General features: G+C 40.7%; 1 protein-coding gene across 2 annotated transcripts in view; it reads right to left on the bottom strand.

Moving 5' to 3' along the window:
* The window catches only part of LOC146313017 (ankyrin repeat and IBR domain-containing protein 1-like), a 33089-nt gene that overhangs the window by 5440 nt on the left and 2320 nt on the right, over window positions 1-25329 (bottom strand). The window contains exons 2-20 of one of the 2 annotated variants that reach the window (XM_084738544.1): window positions 21865-22208; window positions 16137-16308; window positions 15883-16014; window positions 14979-15170; window positions 12084-12201; window positions 11732-11952; window positions 9900-9988; window positions 9653-9797; window positions 8665-8825; window positions 7743-7831; window positions 7337-7467; window positions 6639-6773; window positions 6403-6489; window positions 5017-5083; window positions 4325-4470; window positions 2723-2901; window positions 2480-2531; window positions 2251-2304; window positions 1512-1635 (exon numbers count right to left, since the gene is read on the bottom strand). In XM_084738544.1, the coding sequence (XP_084594670.1) occupies window positions 1512-1635; window positions 2251-2304; window positions 2480-2531; window positions 2723-2901; window positions 4325-4470; window positions 5017-5083; window positions 6403-6489; window positions 6639-6773; window positions 7337-7467; window positions 7743-7831; window positions 8665-8825; window positions 9653-9797; window positions 9900-9988; window positions 11732-11952; window positions 12084-12201; window positions 14979-15170; window positions 15883-16014; window positions 16137-16308; window positions 21865-22052 (2482 nt within the window). In that variant the 5' untranslated portion in view covers window positions 22053-22208. The remainder of the gene's footprint in view (window positions 1-1511; window positions 1636-2250; window positions 2305-2479; window positions 2532-2722; window positions 2902-4324; window positions 4471-5016; window positions 5084-6402; window positions 6490-6638; window positions 6774-7336; window positions 7468-7742; window positions 7832-8664; window positions 8826-9652; window positions 9798-9899; window positions 9989-11731; window positions 11953-12083; window positions 12202-14978; window positions 15171-15882; window positions 16015-16136; window positions 16309-21864; window positions 22209-25329) is intronic. The other variant, XM_084738545.1, reaches the window with a different exon arrangement.

Genomic DNA, 25329 nt, shown 5'->3' on the forward strand with positions numbered 1-25329 from the left:
ACAGTCACATAAAACAAACTTAAGTTTGTCCTTTAAGCGAATTTCTCTAAGCTGAGGGGTTTATTTAGGAATGGTGCATAAAGCCTCTCAAGTTGTGTCTGTGCATAAGCGGTTACACTAAGGTTTTCATGGCAGTTTCTGTCGTTACACAGCACATGTGCTCTCCAGTTACCATGGTTACGCTCCACTCACATCATTATTTAATGTTACTGGACAACATTATTCTGAATTGTTATCTAGCTTAGCAAACACACTTACCCCGTGTTATCTAGTGTCTCTAAAACAAATAACAAAAAGAAAAGAAAAAGAAAGCCTAACTGGACAGAAGATGAGAATACTGTTCTTGAAAAATATGGAAAGCAAAAGCACATACACCAAATGTAACCCAACCATAACAAATACACACAAGAAGATGTCGGAACTGACAAAATCAATGTGAGAAATATGCTATGAAATGAGCTGTAGATGAGGTCAAGAAGAAATATGAAAATATAACCGTGACAGCAAGAAAGAAGAAAACAAAAACTGGTGAGTTTCAATAAAAGCTAATGTTAATGAAAGAAACAGAGTTATGTTAACGTTTGGCTAGCTAGCTACAAGGTTGCTGGTGCTAAAGTCAAACCTATACTCTCTAACAAGTTGCACATCACTCATCATGTCCAGTGGCTTTTCTCTGTCCTGTAAAATGTGTCTTGGTGTCTCCTCTTCCTCTTCAATCACCATAAATTTCACCACTGACTTATGTTCCACAATTTATTTCAGTTTTGAGGGACTGTAAACATTTTCTGAGGTAAACAATCACTAAGGACCTTCTAGAGATGCATAAGAGAATACCATTTTTCTGCAAGTTCTTTTAGAAGTCATATAGAACAGGTCATCTGTTCTAGAAGATGTAAATGTTTATGACAGAGAGGCCTGCAGTTGGGCTGTTTTTCTGAAGCCGATGTTTTGTACTGGCCTTTTTGCTTAGTGCAAGCAAGATCTTTAGAAGTATTGTCTTTACTCAGTTTGTCATAGATATGTCCAAGATAAAGAGATGTGAAAGTTGTACTGATACTAAAACTCAGGATTTTGAGATGTTTTTTATCACTTACTTCCAGGAAGTCTGAATAAAGGGACATGAGCGAAAGACATGAGCATGATCAACCATAATCTCTCCACATTCTGCTTTGTGTGGCTTGATTGTAAATTGATCCCAGTGACCAAACACTTCTGAGTGCTTCGACCAGACCAGATTCATGCAGCAATAACTTAAAATCCCATTTGCTGGCTGTCTGGTGTAGTGACAAGTCAAAATTTATTGATGGAGACAGAGAATGGAGCTGGATTAGGATCCAGAGTTTGTGCCAATAAACTGCTGTAAAAAAATCTGTTCTGTTGTATGTGATACTCAAATGGAAACAGTGCACATACAGAGCACAATTAAGTTCATTTATAAACTGTATAAACCCTTTTGCCTTTTGGATAACCTTTTTCTGTAATTAAGGGCTTTACATAAACATCTGTCAGACCTGTGTTGTCGCTCCTCCTGCTGGTCTCGGGCGTGTTGCTGCTGCTTCTAAGGCTGTGCAGACTCAGCATGTCTCCTCTGCGCCGTGGCCTGTGTCTGCGACGGTACTGGATGTCAGCATAATCCTGCAAAGAGCGATTCAGGCTGAGTTATTACAAAACCAACTCTAAAAGCTGTGTTGTAAGTAGGGCTGTACCAAATGTCATTTTTTTTTTACACTTGAAGCTTCTATTTAAGTTTCTAAATGAAGCTTTGAATGTCGGTCGTCATATTTTTGACAACAGATACCAAAGGCTAAACACAAACAAATATGGATTGAAGCAGAATATTTAGTTAGTTATAAGATGTTGTGAATTCTGGAAATGATTATACTTATCTTTTTTCAATAACACACTGGAGTTATTGGAAATTAGTGGATCACAGTCAGAAACAATCACTGGAATCTAATCCTATAATAATAATACCAATGTAATACTAACACTATTAGTGTAGCCTGACCTTTATCTGTAACTGTGCAGAAACAGTCTTTAAACAAAATAAACAGAGATGAAAAAACAACTGCACAGCATTTGAACGTTGATTTAGATTTAAATGTCAACATTATTAACAAAACTTGGATCTTTTTGATACAGCCCTAGTTGTAAGTATATTTTCTACCAAGCAGGTTCACAGTCTTAAACACTGAAAACAGAATTCAGCCCATGCATATGCACTAAATGCCAGGAACTACGATGCATTACCTGTGACTGTCTGTCTCGTTCTCCTGCTCCCAGTACAGAGTGACGACTCCCCATCTTAACACACACAAGCAAACTCAGTCAGCTGCAGCCGGAGTCATGCATTAGATGATGTAGGTCATTAAGCACAGGTTTAGGGAATAGCATTAGCTGGGCATGAACCAAAAAGTTAGCAGAAAAAAGAAGTTAGTGTTTGAGGTTGTCTGGTGTTAGAGGAGGAGTTTCTGTTTACCTCAGGGGAGGCAAAGCCGAGGTACTCCCAGTCCCACGATCCTCCAGGGTAACTAAACCAAACACAAACACAAAAATGTTTACTAACAGTGGCTCAAATGAAGCAGATCATTTCACTCCAACAATCAGTTTCAGTGGAGTTTGTGACCAGATATTTAAATGTTTACTTTTGCTTCTTCATCCCTGCCAGATGAGGGATGAAGAAGCAAACAAATCATTGTGCTGTGAGTATGTTTGTACATACTTCCTGCGTGGAGGCTCAGGAGAATCATTAGGCGCGACGCCACGAGCCACGGATGCCAAGAATTCTTGCCTCTTCTGCTGCACCAAACGGGCTGCGCTGATTATCTTGTGGCAGGGTGTCCTCAGGTACGGCCGGTTGACCTTCTGAGCCAGATCCTCCACAACCATCTCCAGGTCCGTCTGGGAAGAAAAACAAGAAAACAAGTTAACTTCCATTAGCTCAGAGACTGGAAACTCAAATTTCAAAAGAGATTTGCAACTCATACTTAACTCCAACTACTAAAGATAAGTATATTCTGAGTATTATTTATCTCACAGGAGACTTGAGCCTATTCTGAATATGACTGAAAAATACAGGAAAAAGACTTCTGGTGGTTCAAATACCTTTGCAAGGCTCTGATTTGATTCATGTCTAATTAATGTCAATCAACATTTTTAACACCTAAATCAGCCTAAGTCTAATTGGATGCACAGATTTTTTTTTTTTTTTTCAGTTTACAACACAACAACCTTCAACCACACATTCAGCCAAAAAATGGGACACCATTGAACCGACAATGATGTAGGCTAGCTTCTGACCTAAATGGATGACTTAAAGGCAAAAATAGCCAGTAGAGAATATCAAATTTGCCAGATCAGACATTTAGGGGAAACTTAGAGGCATCAGAGACTTTGACAATAATGTTGTCAGTGGCTTTGCTGCTAGAAAAAACTATTAACTTTCGATAAGTGGAAGCTCCGCACATTTTGGCTGAGGACACAGCTCGACAGCTGCAAAAGCACAGGTGCTATGCCAGTTGACAGATACTTTTCCAAGAATACAAGTGAGTGAGTGACTGTGTATGTGTGTTTAATCACAGGTCAGGTCTACATTAATAGTTCTGGGCTGGTCCAGATTTAACTTTATGCAGCTGGTGTGCAGCTTTGTGGGTGCACTGAACCCAAGCAACCACGGATTCTGCTCTGTATGACTAAAAAAAACATCACCACACTGTCCTTAAAAACATCTGACAAACATAAAAAACTGTTTGATATGTTCTGTGTCTTAAGACATTTTGCTTACAGCTCTATTCAGCACTCCACATTTCATAATTAACTTACTATTCTAAAGTATTGGTGCAGCTTGCAATCTGTATTTCTGATGTTTTAACGTCTTTGTGCAAAAGTTAAAAATGAAGTGCACTGGTTTTCCTTAGCGATTTTATAATTAAGAATGTCAATCATATATATGTAAAGTAAATGAATAAAGAAGTCAGTATGTGCAGGTCATTTGTATCACACTTCTATGTATCCCAGCAACTACAAGCAGAATTTCTTTGAATATTTGTATGGATGATCGTGTTCCTCAGGGGATCAGAATGACTTTACTGACCCCCTGATCTATCATCTAGCATCATCAGTCCAAAACACCAATTCAAATTTTTGAAAGACAAACCTGATGGTCAGATTACCACAAGAATTAACTCACAGTAATTGTTTGTTAAACCAGTTTAGCCCTGTGTGGTCTAATGGACACAGCAGTCTTTAGGGATCATTGGTGGGGCTTTAAAGTTGTTATTCCTGTTCTTGAGGAGATAAAGACGTGTCATATGTATTAGATTACCTGCATGAGCTCAAATATCTCTTTCTGGGTGCTGCCTTGCTGCAGGAAGAAGCCATATGGGTAAGAGCACTTCAGGACGCGTCGCGTCTTCAGCAGCTCACTCACACCGTCCTCAATGAACCGCGTGTCTGGAGGAGTACCTTCACCTGGACCAGATCAGCGGACAAACACACACAAAGTTAGTCCAGCAAAGACTGAGTGCACATCTATTTTATATAATTCAGCAGCTTCCCAGTAGTGCTCATTATATATTTAAATCGGAACAATCAAATTTTGGTCAGAAAATGTATGTTTTTACTTAATTACTCTCCTGTGACCTGACGTCAGTTTCTGCATGATAATGGTCTACATATAAACCCCTCAATGTTGAGGGAGGGCAGGGCATTAGTGCTCTAACATACATTTATCCTTTTTTGCTAATGACTGGGTGGAAGTTTCCATTTTAAAAACCCAAAAAAGAACACAGATGGAGATCTCAAAATAATGTTTTGCTAAAAACTAATAAATCACTAGTGTAGTCTAGTATAGCCTCCGTCTTTCCTTTACCAATAGGGCAATAACAAAAATATACTCTGTCCACCTCATATCCACTAAAAGGAACATCCTGAAGCAGCTGACAAGCAGCAAACTCAAACTCCATTCTGATGCAGATCTTCCCAACAACAGGCTGAGCTCAGTATAAAGAGACTTACGACAAATGAAGGCTCTGCTCAGCTGCTCCATCTTCTCTTTAGCTGTTTTCAGCAGTTTCTGCTCCAACTAACAGACAAGAAGAGACAGAACACATTATCATCAGATTGTGACGCATGTTTCAGGAAGTGTTTTAGAAATTCAGGCCAGCTTTGCATTAGGGATCAACCGATGTTTTTTTTCCAGGGCCGACACTGATTATTAGTAATCCAGGAGGCTCATAACTGATACTTGGAACCAATATACATTTTCAGTAAAAATTAAATCTTAGTGTCAAAGTCTTGAATAACCATTCTGTGCTACTTTAGGATTACACTCCACTCCACTTGGAGTGGAGTTTTTTGTTTTTTTTAACTCCACTAGGATACACTACATTTATCTGATAACTTAAGCTAGTTATTGTTCCAGAACATAATGACTGGAGGTGCATCTGAAATTAGTGGGGGTGAGCTTGTACCTACAGCACGGGCCAGCAACAGCAGTGAAAAACGACCATTCACCATGTTTACCTTCATTAAATTGTATAAAAACAACACCAGTTCTCTAAACACAGTGCAGTGCAAACACTGTTGTGTAACATTAATTACTAAACAGTGTGACCAGGTGATGGGAGATACATTATTCTGTTCGATGTAATCATCAAACAGATTCTTTAGTTTTTATTTCTATTTATTTTATAACTACGTGCTGGAAAATCATACCCTATCCTTCTTTGAGTGCAGATTTGTGGTGATGTGTGTTGATGCTCTGATCCAGACATCTCCTGAGGTGAAGCCCTCCGTTTGCTCATTATCACATTTAACTATGACTGGCACAGCTGTGTCAGAGCTCAGAGATGTGAAGGGCTGAGAAAGGACTTAATAATCAGCACACCTGCTGATCTATATTCACCTTTAGCTAGTCATTTTGCGCGCTACTCTGCTGTGCTAAATAAAATATTACGTGTTCATGGAGACACACAGTCCATGCGCCCTGAATAGACATGTACACATACGGATGTGGACACCACGGATGCATGACCTGCCACCTTGCACTTTGCATTGATTACTCAGATTTAAAGTGAGGGCTCGAAATATTAATGTGAGGGTGCAGTGCATGCTTTTGCACCATCATAGAACTGGACGTGGTGACTTTGCAGATTCAGGTTATTATTCTGCAATATAAAACAACTATTATGAACAATTCTGATGCATTATTATAGATTGAGCGACCCAACAGTATATAAAGTAGCCTAATTCACAGTCAGACAGTGCTGTGGACGAGACATTCAGAGAGACACAAAGTTGACTACAGACAGAGAGAGATGGCTGCATCACAGCCAAAGTAGCACATTTTTCAATTCAGTCGCACTGTTATGACACTGCGTGTACGTGTGGAGGGTGTTTTACCTTATAACTGTGTTCATGGTTCTTGAAGCGAGTATAATAGTGCATGAAACGGTCCAGCTCCTGAAAACTCTTGTGCTTCTTTTCTGCCTGTAAACAAAATGCAAATCAATTTCATTCAGATGACTTTTGTGTGAATATATTTTTCCTGTGTGTGTTTACATCATTGGGAGATTGAGTGTGATCAACTGAGTGTCTATTCTGTATTGTTTTGTGAGTGTACTTGTGTGTGTTAATACCTCTACAGTCATCTCCTTGGACTGCTCCTCTAGCTGTTGGATGACCTCATAGCGAGTACAGCGATAGTAGCCTCCTGTTGATGAGCTGTGCTTCTTCCACTCCTCCAGACAGATCCAGCAGAAGTCGTACTTACACTACAGATACAAAGACAGCAGAATTTATAGAGTAAATAATGCAATAAAAATACAGAATTAAAGGGGTAGGTTCTCATCCATAGTCAGTGTATTAGCTACAACAGATGGCATTCGGCACGCCCCATGTTTGTAGACGCAGAAAGGAGCACCAGCACAGAGGCTAAGCAGTGAGCTCCTGTGGACAGGGTCAACAACAAAAGGGTTTTCAGCCGTAGACCAGCAACTCATATTCTGCAAGGCAAAAGTACTGATTTCACCTATGGAGTTTGGTCAGTCTTGACAGTGAGTAACACTTAAATTAAATAACTGGTTTCAAGTTTGAAAAATCAGTCTGATGGCAGGGTATATCAGTCAAACTTCCATGCTGGTACTCCTCTCTGCTTCTCCAAACTGGGGGCATGCCAGCCAGCATCTACTGTAGGTAATACACCAACTATCAAGTACCTCAAACAACCCCACTTCCAATAACCCGAACTATCCCTTTAATAATAGTCATTGACCTGAACTCATTATCTATACAAATGAAGACACAACAGCTGACAGAGAGATTAATGTGTATTAACCTTGGCACACTGCATATGGTTGCAGCCCTCATTCTTCTGAATGGGCGACTTGCAGTTGGCACACGGTTTGGAGTTGGTCAGCAGCCACAGGCAGTTAGCAGCATCCTCATAGGCCTCACTCACACCTGCCACTGTGGAAAGCACACACAAATACAGACACACATTAGCTACTTCTCAACTGTCCAACACCTGCCCTGCGGAATCACCCTCCAGCACTCACATTTGGCAAATATCAATGACCTGAACACCTGCCACAATGTTATAAAAATACATTAGACACAACCTGGTAGGCCGTCCTGACAGCTGCTGTTAACTGGCTTACTGTGGTGCCAGCTTAGTGAGCTGCAGCTAAAATGAACCCCAGTAAAAAAAAATGGTGGCATAAACAACACAGTGACAGACTTACACTCCTCAGGCTTCATCTCTGTGACCTTCTGGAGCCAGTTCCTCCACATCTGACAGTCACATGGCTCATGGGCCTCACCAAGGCACTCCCTGCAGACATGGAGGAGGATCCACAGAGAATTACGTGCAATAAAATACAATGAGGCTAGAACAGCATAACAACTTGTTACTCATTCCTAGAAAGAGACATAGAAAGAGACGAGGGAGGAAAAGGCAAAGGTTGATATGTGTCTGACACCTAAATATTTTGTTGGCCTGGCCTTTTTAGGTCAATTTTGTGAAGTAATCAAGAAAATTCGCACTTACAGCATAGTTTTCAACAACACTGGTTAAAAGGTCCAGTGTGTAAGATTTACAGGCAGAATATGGCAGAAATTGTATAATCACCTTAAAATAAGATTGGTTTCGTTTTCGTTACCTTAGAATGAGCCGTTTTTATCTACAGCAGTGGAGCCCAACCCTGGTCCTCAGGGACCCCTGTCCTGCATGTTTTAGATGTTTCCCTGCTCCAACACACCTGATTCAAATGATCAGGCTGTTGCCAGGCTTCTGCAGAGGCTTGATGATGAGCTGATCATTTGAATCAGGTGTGTTGGAGCAGGGAAACATCTAAAACATGCAGGACATGGGTCCCTGAGGACCAGGGTTGGGCACCACTGATCTACAGAGTCCACCATGTTGAACAACCATGTTACTACAGTGTCCCAGTGTGAAAAAAACCACTGGGTTTAAATGACATTTAAATGACACAACAAACAAAAATGTCAATAGAACATTTGTTAAGTGTTTGTATATCGGACTGTGAGAGATGCAGAATTGTTTCAAGTCAATATTATTTACAGTTTACAGGCCAATATCACAAATCACAAATTGCCTCAAGGGGCTTGTTTGAGTGTTTACAGCCAATAAATCATGAAGCGTACCAGCAAAAGAGGTGGCCCTTGCCACAATCGACAGCTGGGGAGGGCAGCAGGGGGAAACTCTGTGGGTCGCTGTCCCCAGGGCCGGGCCGGGTCAGCCGCACCGCCCGCTCACAACGTGCTGCAGGACACCAGCGGATGGCCGGATTGTTCTCCACAAATGCCTGCAATAGGCAGGGAGGACAGGGAAAGAGAGAGATGGACAAGAAGAAGAAAACACAAATTAAACCTGTGTTTTACATCGAAAGACCACTGAGGAGGTATCCTCATTTACAATGATGACAAGATGAAAATCAAGACAGGCAAAGAAATCAGCTGACAAACATGCTATGTAGAAGATAATACAATAAATACAATTAAGTAAAATAAAAAAAAGAATAAAATAAATAAATAAAACATAAAATTTCAATATAGTTAAAGCAGCTACAATCAATAAAAACAAGATCTGAGATAAGGCTCTTGAACAGTCATACTGGCACTAGAAATTCAAGCTGAAGTCCTTTTCCAGATTGTATCAAGCATAACATGCACTATGACATGTTTCCTAGATCAGTTTTAATTAATGGAATGTGGAGCAACAGTCTATTCTGTGAGCGAGTAAGAAGGTTATGTTCAAAATTAAAAGGGCTGAAATATAGGATGGAAGCATCTGTCTAAAGCTCATCTAAAGCTCTACAGATTAATCAAAATCAATGCTGGTCCTGCCTCACAGCCAGAGAAGGCCAGCCCACCTTTTGGTAAAGATGGCAGTGGTAGACAGAATATAAATGATAGAGGACATAGAGATAAAGGAGGAAGAACAGTACACAAGAGCAGAAGTGATTGGGAAATTCCAAAAAACAGGAAGAAACAACTGCAACAAAGAAAAAGAAAACAGACAAAGAGTAAAGACTGACAGAATTTACAGTTGGAAGAAAAGTATTCCTTGGGCTGTGGTGAAAACGTGAACATAAATAGCAACATTTGTATGAGGTTGTTGTGTGCGTTTTACCTTGATGTCAAACTGTAGATATCGCTGGTCCATCTCTCTGGAAACCACACTCTCGATCACATGCACCGGCACCAACTGGTAGCACTCATAGGCCGGGCAGAAGATATTGTGTGCGTCACCCTCCTGAATCTTCACATTGAGGAACCTGAGAAACACACGAGTATACACACAGGAGAGTTGATGCATACAAGTTAAAACACACTGAATCATGCAGGAACATTGAGGCACACAAAACACAGGTTCTTACCCTTCCCAGCATGCTCTGCAGAACTCGTGTCCACAGGACATGTCCACTGGATCCTCAAACACTGAGATGGAGCAGAGACAGATTCCACACTGCAGGGAGACAGAAGGCAAACACATCACAGGATATTCAGATGCTGTCTGATACTTTTACGTTTTGTCTTCATAAAGCTAAAAAGATAATGCACAAAGTAACCACAACATGTTAATCGTGCTGGGCAATCTGTGGAAATGTAGCTGCAGACCATGCATATATTTTGGAGCTGGCCAAAGATTGAACTATACAGTGGTATGGATTGTGATGTATTGGAAGAGACTCTTGGGTATGAAATACCCAGGAGCCGCACATTATTGCACCTCAAATCTGGCAGAGGAAACCATAAAACAGATAGATATCAACTATGTTAAGTTGTACTGGCTGCGAGTGATAAAGCAGTTATTAGGATACGGTATAGAAAGGATTCCCATACACAAAGACAGGGGCTGGATATAGATGAAGAAATATATGTGATGTTGACAGTAACACATATTTTAAGAATACAAGAAGCACAATGTAAACCAAAAACATTTTGTTTTGTGATTGAGAAAATGGAATAAAAACAACAATTTCAGCAACCTGTAATAAAGTCCAGCAAGACTACCATGTTTAGTTGTGTCAAAGAGAACTGGGTCCATTTTTGAGGCTGAACTATTATATTTTATATTATATATTATATCATCATCATGTTGTGATATTATAGTCTAAGAACTTAAGGTCTGAACACTGTAATTGCCTACAAGTTAAACATCAGCCAGGATTTGTGGGCAGACAGAAGTAGGCTACTGGGTGTTATTAAACCTGCATCAACAGCAACAGTGGACAAGAGGCTGATGTTTATGTGCAACCACACAGAGCAGAAAGAAGAATCACTGCTAGACAGACGGACTATGACCTGATTTGTTCTAGTTAGATTAGACATTGACCTGTTGTAATCAAACAAAGGAGACACTTGTCAAATGTTTAACTAGAATAAACCTTTGAGTATGACAACTTTGATTTTTACGGTATTAAACTGTCTCAGAAAAAAGAAATGGTTTTCACTGTATTACACAATTATTACTATTATTATTATTATTATTATTATTTTTATTGTTGTTAATTATATCGTTATCGATTACAAATGACCCTTAAATCAATGAAATCCGAATGCTTGTTTTGGTTGAACAAATGCTTGAGTTTAATTTCACAAAATATCATTTCCTGACAGACATTAAATTTACTTGATATAAACCTAAAATATGTTTGGTTTGTCGATAGGACAGCTGAAGATATGACTAAAGATAGGACAGGGGGAGAGAAAGTGGGGAAAAGACAGGGCCGTAGGCAGGATTCGAACCCAGCGCTGCTGCAGTGGACTCACAGCCTCAGTACATGGGGCTCACGCTTCACTAACTAAGCCAAGAGGCCACCTGAAATATGTCTTTAATGACAATACGTATTTGTAGCATCAATACCATAGCTAAACAAATGTGCAAGGTATGATAACCATTAACTTTCATACCACAGTATACATACCACTGCGGCCCTACCATACATGTCTCTCATTTAAATACAGGAGAAATTGTGGTCGAACAGGACCTGGGCCTGACTGGTTTTACACTTAGACTGAAATCCAACAAAACATTTAAACTGTACTGTTCATTAAATATGGCTCCCAAGGGAAATATTTCTATGACTTTAGTAATCCTGTCACCACAACTTACCCAATAATCCCTCAATAAAGTCAACTAAATAATTCCATTAACAAATAAAAAAGAAGTTAATAAAAAGAAAAACTTTATCAGTGACTGTCTCACCGTAGACAGGCCCTCCTCTCCAGGTGTGAGGCAGCTGTCGGTCGGGGAGGTGAGGGTGAGTGTGAGGGGAGAGCGTGGGGTCCTGGGGGTCCGAGGTGAGGGTAGGGTGTCCCAGGCATTATATCCACTGGGTGGTGGGGTGGGCATGGCCACACCTGAGCGCTGACAGCAGCCCTCAGCATCTGACATCCAGGCTTCCAGAAGCTTTTCTCTGTCCCAGTCTGAGAGAGAAAAAGGTTAAACACACACGTTTAGAGGGAAAGTATGTAATTTTTTGTGAATAGTTCCATCACAATCACAGTGCTGTGAGGGTTTGTGAAAGTTTCATGAACATCAACAGACAAATACACACCATGCGCTCGGAGCAGGGCCTCAGCAGTGAAGAGGGGGGCTTGCAGCATGTCTGCCGTCTCTACAATCAACATGTCCTTCAGCCTGCGCAGGTCCTGAAGCTTTAGTCCCTCATAAGGCTGAAAGGACAGAGCAGGAGACATGTTAGAGAGATAGAAAGAAAATAAAATGAACACAAGAGAGAAATGAAAGAGAGACAGTGAGGAAGTGATGGGGAGAAAGGGAAGAAATAGAAAAATAGAAAGTGGAGAAAGTTATTTAACAAACTAAGAAAAGTTTGAGATTGAGATATGTTTGAGGAAGTGTAAAAGATTGTGTGACAAAGAATGAAAAGGACAGAGATGTGGGGCAGCGGGGTTGGGGGCTGGTGGTGTTGGGAAAGAGATTAAGTATTAGCATAGATTTGGCTGCGGGAAGAAAGATCAAACTGCTATCAGTTGGCAGCAGCTGCTGCTGCTAGAAGTCTGTGCCGGTGCCCTCTGTTTAACTGGGACCCTGAGAAACATGAGGCGAAGTGTGTGCATGTGTATCCTTGTATTACTAGACTCGTGTACTTGTGTAAAACTGGTAAGCTGTGAGAAGAGAACTTTGTGAGAAAAAGAATATTTTGGATTCAAATTGGTGACATTTGAAGGTGAATGGTAAGAATTCTGTCATAGACACTGTAGAACCGTTCAGTGCAGTCAGTGGGAAATTTTATCTGATCAGTTAGTCCATAAATGTGAGCACAAAGATGCATAGAGAGCACAAAAAAGCTCTGACAGGCAGCTATTCATGGTAATGAATGGTCGACATTTCTGGGCCGAACTCAGCAAAAGCAAATCCCATGTTGGACGCAGAAGAGTAAGATAATGTAAAACATTTTCAAAAGATTGATCACACAATTGGTTTCTCATTTGTTTTAATGTACTCAGATCTGCAACAAAGTCCTCAGTCCTAACCCTAACCCTGTATGTTGAGATCTTGGATCCTTGCAAAGAGTGAAAAACATTCCGTAAATGAGTCTGTGTGTGTCTTTGGGGAAGTGCTACCATCTACCTTTGTACCTTCATGATTTTTCCTTCTATTCTCTGTGTGAGAGCGTTGTTAGCAGTCGTGAATTGTGTTATTGGTGTGTCTTTATCACATTATAAATCTGATAGTTCCGGTCAGCACAATAATTTCACAGCAGTCACGATGGCCATAACCACCACGCCCCCTCAGTTTGGCCTTATGACTCTTAAAAAACAATATGCCCTGCAGCCACAGTGGCCTTGATGTCCTGCCTGCACTGCCCCAGCTGATTTTGCCATGTTCTCCTCTGTCTCTTTCCTGTCACTTAAGTTGTTAGACACTACTGTCTTTGGTTTAGAGTCTGATTGTGCAACATCTAATAAAACTCTGCACGCAGAGCCAGTGGTGGGTTAGATTTTGAGCCTGGCATGAACACTTGAAAACAGGGCTAAGTATGATAACTTAACAATGATAAGTGACGATAACTATAATAACTATGATAAGTTCCCAGGACGAGCGTGAGCATAGATGTGATACAAACTTTATTTGACCATGAAGCCTAATGTTACTCTACAGTTCTATGGTTTACACTGTAGACTGTAGTCTGTTAACAAAACAGTAACAAACAACTAGATCCATGTTATATATGCATGTCTGCTCTTCATTAAGCTTCTGGATGTGTTAAAAATACAGTCATCCTTAATCCTTCAGTTAATTTCATTATTTTGGTGGACTTAAAATCACTGTTTTATTTGACTGCTGCCCTGGCATTTGGCCTTTGTGCCCTCAAAAACTTGACAACACCAAAGGCCAAGTGGCCTTGCCCCTTAAATGATGAAATTCAAGGCCTGCTTCCAGTTCTCGATTATGACTGGCTGAGCCACATTCAAAGCTATTAAAATACTCTATAAAGACACTTGTGACCAAATTACATCTGTATTACGGTGTCAAGTAAATTGTTTCAAAATGTCAAATTTTGTCATAAATCTTGATTTATTTCATGGTCTAAGCATGGATGAGAGGCTGAAAAAGATAGATGGGATAGATGAGGAAGGTGAAAAAGAAAGGATATATGCTGAAATTAATGACAGAGAATTTGTAGAGCTGGAAAAGTCATGTAACAGAGCCGGTACCATTGTGGTCTTACTTTCAAAATCAAAATGGGGCTAAACAGAGCTATCCATCAGTTTACGAAACTGTAAAAATGGGAAAGGTGAATCCTATGGTTTGAGCCATTATGTTGGCTTATGTGTGGGGTTTAACCGGCACATCAAGGTCATGAACAGCTTCATGTCATACCTAACAACGCCTCTTGACTGTCCTAAAATCACTGTTAATCACAGCTTGGTGGGGCTTATTGTTTCATTTCATCTGTAAATGCAAGCTGATGTGAGGCAGATGTAATTTTTTCATGACTATTGAGGATAACTTCCATGACCTCAAAAGTTTACATCTTAAATCTAATTAATTTCAAAATTCTTGCCCTTCCATACATGAAACTGCAAGCACCTGATAGTTTTAGTTGAGTTTATTTGACATTAGAGGGGAACATTAATACTAACATGACCACAAAATGTCAATGATGAAACAATTACGTCCTTGGTGTAAAGAGAATAAAGGTGCGAGTGTCTGTGTGATGAGGTGACAAGTAAAAACCCAATGTTATCATTTTAAAAAAACACTCCACCTCAAAGTGCAAAATATAGATCATGAAAATGACATTAACAGGAAAAAAAAATGGGCTCAATGTTTCCCATCACTATAAGGACAGGACAGTGAAGTGAGTGTATCAAAGTTGCAGCACTGACTTACAAAAATCCGTGACCTTAAAAGGCTCAAAAATAGCACATTCATTTTAAACGAGCCAGCAGGAAACCCCCAGATCTTGTAACTGTGGTCTCACCTCCTTGTATTGCAGCAGGTTGGTTTCACCATGTGCGTCTGTGTTTGACTGCTGAGCTGATGAGGAGGAGAAAACCATCTGTGACTCCAGGCTGAGGGCCAGCTCGGTGTGGTGATGCCGCTCGGCATGGTCACATGGCGTCAACTTGTCCTCATCCTCCACAAAGAGGTCCGCCTCGCTCTGGATTAGCAGCTAGAGAGGGAGGGACGAGGAGGGAGAGATGAGAGAACAAAAGAAATGGGAGGAAAGAGAGAGAAGTGGATAATGGGAGAGGAAGAAGAAATTGAAGGAACTTGCAACAAAAGAGAACAAAGGAAGCGAGAGGCAAGAGCAAGTGGAGCAGACAAAGAGAAAACAGGAGGGAGCGGAGAAGAGAGAAAACAAAGATGTGATGGCAGAAAACAGAAAAAAATACAAGATAGTAGGCAGTGACATATAAAGGAACAGGGAGGAAAAAAGAAAAACGACAAGTGAAAGGGAGCAAATATAGTTTATGAAAGAGGTGGAAAAAAAAGTGGAGAGAAGATTGGGAATGTAGTGCTGAAGAGAAATGTGTTCAAACTTTTTATCTTAAAGGATAATATCTGGGTTATTTTTCCCCAGGCTGCCTGTATTAGAATTGAGCTAATTTTTTTTTCTTTCAAGTCAGGAAGTAGATTTTCTTCCTAATTCAAAGGCTGTAAAATCTTAAAAAACACAGACAGGAAGCACTACTTGGATCTGACAGTAATGAAACACAAAGCAGATGCTCCTGGATGCAAGGACTGGCATAATACTGTCAGACAGATTTTACCGGCTGTAAAGTCTTTGCCAGATACAATCACACAGAGCACAGACAGATCTGCCACACAGAAAATGAAGCTCATCCTAGTGCCAGTTCGGTGGGTCGCACAGTTTCTCTCACCTCCACACAGCTCTTCATGCCCGCAGCAGCAGCATAGTGCAGACAGGTGCTGTGGTGATTGTCAGTGGCGTTGACATTGGCCTTCTCGTACTGGCCTCCCTCCAGCCTGGCCCCAGTCCAGCTCAGGATCATCTGGCAGCGGGGGAAACCCACAAACACACACAACATTATTCTCAACTTTGTCAAATGCATTGACTATATATGACACACTTTTTCACACCAACATGAGCTACACTTTGTCCGTGTGTTTGTACCTGCAGGCAGTCCGCACGACGCTGCTCGTCCCTCTGGGGTCGGGCCAGCCGTGGTGACAGCGCTCCCTCTGACAACAGCAGGATCTGTGGGCCTTGGCACAGCACGTGGAGGCACGTCTCATTGTGCACATTACGCTTGTTGGGGTTCCCCTCTTTACTGAACAGGAAGGACCTATGTGAGGGAGGCAGCAAAGAAGGGATTAAATAAAACAGAAGAAAGCTTTACACGTTTTTGAGTTGAAAACTAAAGTATATTACTAGAGTGTGATGAAAAACATCCGTTCTTAAGTAATTTATTTTAAAAAAACAAAAAACAAAAATAGCATTTCATGGGCTGAAAATGGATCAAATTGCTTACTACCCTTTTCAATTATCCTCAGGCTTACAAGGCAATGGGATAGAGCCAACCGTTTGGGACTGCTCCATGAAATTTATATTAAAAAAAGAACATTAAAACTCTCTAATCAGAGTTGAGTGGGTTGCCCACCTTCTTCCACCCGTAGCTCTTGAGTGAGAGTTTGCGAAACAGTCATCATCATTCACAGGAGTTTACACTATTTTTTGCTATCCCTCTACTTAGTATTTTTTCAATTTTGCCACTTTTAACAATTTTAGAAGCTCCACCAGACTGCAACAGCAGGGCTATGGCTACGTACTGACACTCCCCTGTAGACACACACACCGGTGAGAGCAACCTTTCTGAGATGCTAACATTAGCTCACCTAGCTACAACACAGGTACAACACTGAAAATTTTTCAAGGGGGCTACAACTGTCAGTGCTTCTCTGTGTTTCCAGTGTTTATCTGCACACACTGAGTCTGACAGCAGCTGTGCACTGGTTGGTTAGCTGTGACTGCTCACTGTTACTGCCACACAGAGAGGTGGTCACGCCCTCTATAGTACTTGTCCTGTGCATCGCCACCCTGGCCCCCTCTTCAACCCCTTGCACTCCTTTTAGCATTTTTGAAAACTATGCCGTGGGTGAAGTTAGGCTCAGACCTGAGGGTGCAGTTACACTTGGATGGACAAAACAAGTTCAGAGGAGTGCAGAGGTGAAGTGGAGGGAGAGGAAGGAATTGATAGCAATAGAAAGAAGGCTTAAACGAGTGAAAGGTAAGGTTGTAGAGAAAAGTGAAGCAAACTGTACAGTAAGAGAGACGTGTGGAGGATGAGTGAAGATGATATGAGAATAAAGTATGGTAGGGACATGGATTGTGAGATGAGTGTTGGCGGGTAAGAAGAGCAGCACAGGGAGGAGAAGAAAGACGATAGAATATTGACTATTTCTGTTTAACATCTCTGAGATAATGGACATGCTGGCTGGCGGGTACACACACGCACACACACAGTGATGGATGTGCCAGTTGCACTCAGAGCCAGGCTGCGGTTGCAGTTCTGTTTAGTAAATAGTTTTTCTCTGCTCTTTGTCTGTCAAATCCTCCATTTACTGATTAGCTCTCAACTCTTTAATTTGGCTCCACCTGTTTTTTCAGTCTTCAAGTTTCTTTTTTTCTTCTATCATTATAAAAACTTCCACCTCTCCTTTTCTATCCGTTAGTTGCTTTTTTATCTCCCTCTCTAGAAGGTCGTTTTTGCATTATCTTTCATCTGTCTTCCATTTGACACTAGAGATGCAATGATTAGTCAATTCATCGATTACTCGCTTGAAAAAAAATAATAAATTTTCATTCCTTTTTCGTGCTGATTCCAGGCTCTTAAATGTAAGAATTTTCTGCTTTTCTTTGTCATTTATGACAGTAATCATAGAGTCTTTGGGTTCTGGATTGTTGGTTGAACAAATGAAGCAATTTAAAGATGAGCATTTCTTGACATTTTAGAACCTAAACTATTAATTGTAAAAGAAATAGGCAGATTATTGTTAAATTAGATTAGAACAGATTAGATTAGATTAGATTAGATTCTGAAAATAATCATTAGTTGCAGCCCTATTTGACACCATCTTCTACATTATCCTATGGCAGCTGCATGTTAAAGGACCAGTGTGTGGAATTTAGCATGTGGGAAAAATAACACGCAAGGCCGTGTCTGGAGCCAGTGCAGCATTTAGCTTATCTGCTCTGAACTACTATAGAAATATGGTGGTGCAAAAACACAATTATATACATACTTATATAATATTGTGTTCCATTTCTGCCATATTCAATCAAAAGATTTCCTGTAAATCTTACATACTGGATCTTTAAACTGTAGATAAAAATCTGTTTTTTATCAGCAGTAGAGCATGAAAAGGACTTCTCACTAATGCAAATTCAAGAAAAAAATAAGAAAATAATAGGATGTCATTCGATTTCCACTGGTTGAAAACAGAAAAAAATGTAGCAAAGCCTCTCTCGCTCCGCTTTGGAGGATAAATCTGGACACAGCAGCAGCAGAAGCTACTATTGAATTAGTGTTTGAATGTTTCCTCATTGTGCAGCCTTTCAGCCTATTCTTCCACGGCTGTCCTGCTCTTCCACTTTTGACCTTCTTATCCTGTCAGCCACAAGCCCCTGCAGCCTCCCCCTAATGACAGTGTACTGCCAATTCACCCACACAGCAATAATCACTAATTATTCCCCTCTCAACTACAACCCAACACCCCCCACCACCTCTACACACACATACACACACACACACACATACACACAAGGCCCCATGTTCAGGATGGATGGCCCTAATATCAGTCTACTAGAAACAACAGGCTTGGGGATGTCACATGTTTTGCTGCACTAGTCGAGTACCAAAGCTGTTCAGACCATGCAGTAATTTGAAGAGAGCATGAAATGGTAATGTAAAATGTACTGAAAAATGGCCAAAAACTATCATGAAAACAGTGATTGTTTCATCCCTATGTCTTGGAAAACATAAGATACGATATGTCAAAAGAGTGAGGAAGGAAGTCAGCGCGCATGACTATATGTAACATGATTAAAACTTTATTACTTTAATATTATCTGTCCGTGAACACGATTTCTCCCCGAGTCACGTCAGACAGACTTTCACCAACTCTCATGGCCCCATGCTGCTTTATGGCATCATCAAACTACGTGTTTTATTGTTTTAATGTGAGTGAGACCCGTAGAGGCAGAATTTACATATTGTACTTTTAATCACTGCAGTATCAATTTAAATTATGAATAAACTTGTAGAGTGTAACCAGAAATGAATCAAACATCTCTGATGGCTTGAAAACACACATAAAAATGAGAGGAGAAGTTACTGGGAAGTTGTTGTATGTCTTGGCCTTCTTCAAACAACAGGGAATCAACTTTTCACAATGAGTAACAGAGTCACAGTTGTTATTTACATATTTCTAAGACTGTGTCCTCAGTTGTTGTGGAGGAAGGGTTACACTTCCTGAACTACACCCAATTTTCCAGTAAGAGGTCTACTTGAGATTTCCCAGTTTGTGCATCTCATGGGATTGCTCGTCAGTTTGACCCATGAAGACAACAAGAAAAGAGTGAATATACCCGGAGCAGATACATGTTAAAAATAATCCAAAAAACAGACCCTGCATCTATCTACCTGCCCACGCCTGTCCTCCATGAGTCTTTACTTTGTCTGAGATTTCTCAGCCGTCTATCTGCCTGCCTCTGTCCAATCGAGCTGCTGGAACAAAGCAGCATTTCCTCTGATACTTATCAGGAGCAGAGCGCTGCCGTTCAGCACGCCTCTCTGGACCATTATAGGTTAGTAGGAAGGGACACAAATAGCACACCATGATTCACTGTGTTATATTCACGGACTCGGACACATTAAGCAGTTGTGGAGTCACAGTTTTCCCCCCTAAAAACGCACACACATGCACGTGTGCACACATGCAGATGCACAGATAATTGACTGGCCTTTTCAAACTGCTTCCTCTGACCCCCCCTCCCTGTAATCATGGAAAGAAAGGGCAAGAGAGGAAGAGTGCAAAGAGGAGGAGGTGAAGATGGCTATTGAGTCACTGAATCAGCTGTCTCGGTCATGGCCAGCAGTCTGATTATCCCTGCAGGGGGTAAAAAGACACACTGGTGTCCTGCTCTCTGAATGGTCTTTAGTTTGACCCCTTTCTTTTAGGTTGTGTTAGACTCAGTGACTCCCCTTTATTGTTTCTCTTCAGACATCATCCACAGGAGGGTGTGCTGGCGTGTGTGTTTTACACTCATTTCAAGCAAGTCTGCAAGCAAGGAAACCCCTTACAGCAAAATAATCCTACAATAAATTCAAATCTGTCATGACTCTTCCAGTGGCACTGCAGCATTTTAGCTTTGCACTTTAATTTAAAGGATAGTTTGAATTATTTGAAGTGGGGTTCTATGAAGTATTTATCCATGGTCAGTGTATTACCTACAGTAGATGGCGGTCAACATGCCAGCAATGTAGAGAAGCAGAGAGGGGTACCAGCATGGAAGTTAAGCAAGATAGCTCGTTTGTGTTATTGTGTGAGTTTGGTAAATCTGAACTAGCCTTTTAAAACAATGAAGTCACAAACAAACTAACAATCGAGGCAGCAATAGACCAAAAAGTCCCATGTTCTACAAGGTAAAATTACCAATTTTCCTTAAGGAGCATTAATACCCTGGAGAGAGAGACATTTGGCTTGTACAACAGTGGTTTCCCACCAGGAAAGGCTCTCTGACAGCAGGTAAACCAGTGAAAATACTCTAAATACAGGATAACATACACTTATCCTGATATTGATTTTCTGGGTTACCGTTTTTTAAGTGGTAAAAATATGTTTTGTTGCTGAGCCTGTCCACAACAGTTCATTACTTAGATTCCGTGCCGGTGCTCCTTTCCCCCAAAGTGGGGACATGTCAATCACCATCTGCTGCAGGTTATATACAGACTATATCACTGACTTATACACTTCAAACAATCCAAACTATGCCATTAAGTAGAGGGATGCTTAAGATAGAGACTTAAAAAGAAGGGTCATTATCTACACAGCAGAGGCAGAGATATGACTTTTACTCCATAGTAAGGGACAAGCTCCAATAAAACTAGTGTTTTTTGTTTGTTTGTTTGTTTTGTTTGCTTTTTGTTGACCATCTCTGCCTGCTAAGCCATCTTTCAAACTTTATGTCCCCCGTTTGTGAAACATGCTTTCTGATGTAAATTTGAAGGCCAATTTGAGTAAACCCCGATGAAATCATGAGTTATTTTCTCAAACTTCAAAAAGCCTCTAGAACCACAGAAGACCATTATACAGCTGTTCTCACAGGCTGAGTAGTACTCCTCATGGTGAGTACACTGAACTTCATGTGTGAAATTGGAGGAGTGCCCATTTCATGTTTGGTTTTTTGTTGAGACTCACATTTTTTCCAGTAATTGGTCCTTTCTGAGGTTACAGTTTACAGTTTTGTTTATAAGTGTTTGTGCAGCGGGTCTAATTGTGTCTGATTGCCAATGTTTCTCATGGCTAATGCACACTCTCTGTGGCCCTGTCTGGCATATGTCAACAAGACTTTTGAGACTGCCCTCTTCTGTACAATAATTCATCTTTGCCTTAAAACCACAATTATGAAAATGGTGTCTCTCAGAAATTTGTTAAAGCTGACATACTGCTAATTGTTATTCAATTTAATATGACTCATTGGTATAACTGCCCTTGTGGTTGTATTGGATAACTGGATAACAACATTACAAGCTGCAGCCTCAAAAATGACTGTTGAATTCAATCACCAGCCCTGTCATTTTCAACCAAATGCAAACCACAATCATATCTTTTTTTGTTACCTGAGCAGACGTGTCATGGCGTGGCGGCAGACATAGTGCAGAGGAGTGTTGTGCTGGTACTGCTCTCCGTACGATGCGTTCGGGTCCAGGCCATCCCTGAACTGAGGGTTGCCCTCATACAGCTGCCAGGCCAGGGCCTCGTCGCCGCCCACCAGGGCCTTGCGGAACTTGGTGGCTGTGTTGCCCATGGCTTCAAGCTTGCAATGGGCCGCCGAAAGGGAGCTGTGGCAGATGCCCGTCTGCCCACCTATGCCTGCCTGCCTGCCTCCCTCCTCCTCCTCTTCCTCCTCCCCCGTTCACCACAGGTCACAACTTAGAGCAACATGGTTCAGTGTTTTCCTACCCTGTAAGTTAAGGAGAGAGGGAGAGACAGAGAGAGAGATTGAATAAAGGAAAAAAATGGTGGAAAGAGGGACATGAGAAGAGGAAAGATCAGAATGAGTGGAAAAAAGGCTGGTGAATGTAGGAAAAAGAGAAAAACACCAAGACTGAAGTAGGGAGACAGATGGAAAGGGAGAGACAGAGAGGGCAGCTCGATCAATCAGTCCATCCATCGATCAGCTGATGCGCTGCAGGGAGGATGTTATCTTACCGGAAATAGGGGAGAAAACACAGGGACAGAATAGAAGAAAGAAGCTAGAAAGACAAAGAGAGATAATTATAAAGAGGGCAAATGAGAGGGGAAGGTTAATGATATCCAAGCCATCGATTTGTTAGTCAGTTGATGAAAGGCACGGTCAATATTACCACAGCTGGCCGCTGCCGGGTCCAGTTAGTTTGGCGTTTGTGTGGAATTTGCATATTTTAGGCTGTTTACATGCTTGTCTGCCACTGGAGATATGAGAGTTTGACTGAGTGTGTGTTAAACCATGCAGCACTAATACACTGGGCCCAAACCAGTTTTACTTTTTCTCTCAGGCACTAAACCAAAGAATCACAGGAATCACAGCTATGGCTGCTGCAGCTGAGGTTACTCCAGCAGCAGCAGCTTCTGAACCTCCTGCAGAATCACACAAGTTATCATGATCTTTCTGTCAATTTTAAATATACTTTGATATGACAAGTAGAGACAGATAGTTATATTGGCCAGCCGATATTGGCCTATCACAGCTATGTCGGTCTACAATGATACTGGCGTAAATGCTGTCTGATATGGAAACTTTTTTTTACAGAACATAATGCAGACTGTTTTTATTTTGGAGGGATTTTTAGAGTTACAGACAGCATTTTATTTACATTTGATTATTTTTCTTACAATTATAATATCTCGCATTTCCACAATAAAATATCTAAAAATGCTAGATATGTTAAATATTTTGTGAAGCTACAAACATACATGATGATTCCCTTCATGTTCAAATGCAGAGAAATCCATAATTTATTCAAGGTCATGGGCTGTTTCCTTTTAGCCATTGCAAGCTAGTTGCTAGATGCTTTAACTTCCTGGGAAAAACGGAATACGCCAAATACATCATACAGTGAAGAAGGACTTTGGCAAACGTGAGTTAATGTAACGTGAATGAAACTGAGATTTTGATCAGTAATGGTGATTGTTTAAAAGGGATACATCCATGGGAAAAGGCATATTACAAGATCAATCTCAGATTTTATGAAGCAATATTGAATCATTTAAATTATCAATTTGAACAAGAAAATCTTTTTTTTTTAACCCAGCAAGCACAAGCACTCTTAATCTCACAAAAACTAATACAACATGCAAAACAAGAGTAATAACAGTGTGGTGAAAAGGAGCAGATTTGAGAAACAAACTAATTTCTCTTCTCACTTTCTGGACATAGTCACCATCTTTATCAGTGTGTTCTACTTCATTTCCTTCCTCATCTTCCCCCATCTCTCTGCATTTCTTTTTCTCACTCTCATACACACACACAGTTTATCCTGTCTTTAACACACAAACACACACACACCATTACATCCTGTAATGAGTGGAGTCTGTATGTGAGCGCATGTGTCTGTGTGTGTGTTGGGCCGTTGAGGGTATCATTACAGTCTTCATTCTATGGCCATCTGTCTGGCCCTCACAAAGAGCCTCTTTTAGCCCTGGCTACAGTTGGCCGCTGGCTGGCCGGGCTCTGGAACATTTGAATAACGTGGCTGGCTGCCTCCCCTCTTCTACCTCCCATTTCTATGCAGTGACAGACAGGGACACAGTCAGGGAAAACACACACTGACAGACGGAGACATACAGGCCGCACAGAAGCTGCGACCACTGGCGAATAATAGCCAGCATCTTTTAAGTTCTGCTCCTGGGAGAATCTTGTGTTTGTGTGTGTGTGGATATCTGGAGGGGTGGTGGTGGTGAGGAGGGGGGGTTACTATAGTTAATAGGTCAGTCTGTCTGCTTGGCTCTGTTTTGTGCACACTGGTTTACTTCCAGTTCACTTCACTCCTCTGTATCTCTGCCAGTTTCTCTCTGTCTCTCATACTAAATAAGGACAGGAAGTTGGGACATGGAGGAACTTTGGAATTCCAGGGATCGCAAGTCCTGCTATTTGCACTTGGCAGTGACAGTACAATTATGTACTATTATGAAAGCTCTTTGAGCCTACACGTCATTCAGTGGTTGGGGAGACGAGACGGAGGAAAAGTTTTACTCCTTGGTGACCGAACACTTGTCCTATTAGCCTTAAATCCAGCAAGGAACAAAAGCTATGTTTATGAATCATGTCTGAAAATGAACTATTTTAAGTTACACTTGTACCACAGACCTACACAGATTGAGCCTCTATCACATATGGTATTTCCCATTTTTGGCAATGTGATAATTGAAACTCAATGACTCATGAGCTCAAGAATCCCAAACACATGAATCTTGTCTGATGATCCCTGCTGACAGGAAGTCAACTCATGGTGTTCTTTGTTTTTCAAAATTCCATCCAGCAATACTTACAAGTATGTTTTACAAGTAATATCACAGTTTATGATACATTGAGTCTAAATGTCTATGTCATTTTCATATATCACATATATACATATACATATATATACAGTACATATTCTTGTGTGAAGAGTTGCTGCTCTTCTCTGTGTATATCACTTAAAATTAACCTTTAAGTTTTAGCTGCTGGTTGAACAAAATATGACATTTGAAGACTGTAGGAAATTGTGTTGGGTAGTACTTTCTGATATTTTCTTGGCTAAACTGTTAATATATTAATAAAGAAAATATATTAGTTCTGTAAATATAAATTATTTTAACTGCAATAAAAACATTAAAAATTATTTTCACAAATAATATCCTAACTGTTTGGTCAATAAATGTGCATCATTATTTCCTAAAGCCAAAGATGATGTCTTAACAAGTCTTGTTCTGCCTGAAAAAAAAAAAAGATATTCAGTTTGATATGATATAAAACAGATAAAAACAGCAAATACACGCTTCGGAGAAGATTGAACTTGAGAGTGTTTGGTAGCTATGCTTGAGATTAATGATTACTAATGATT

The sequence above is a fragment of the Lutjanus erythropterus genome, chromosome 16, assembly GCF_056507025.1.
Source record: "Lutjanus erythropterus isolate fLutEry1 chromosome 16, fLutEry1.hap2, whole genome shotgun sequence".
Lineage (NCBI taxonomy): Eukaryota > Metazoa > Chordata > Actinopteri > Lutjaniformes > Lutjanidae > Lutjanus > Lutjanus erythropterus.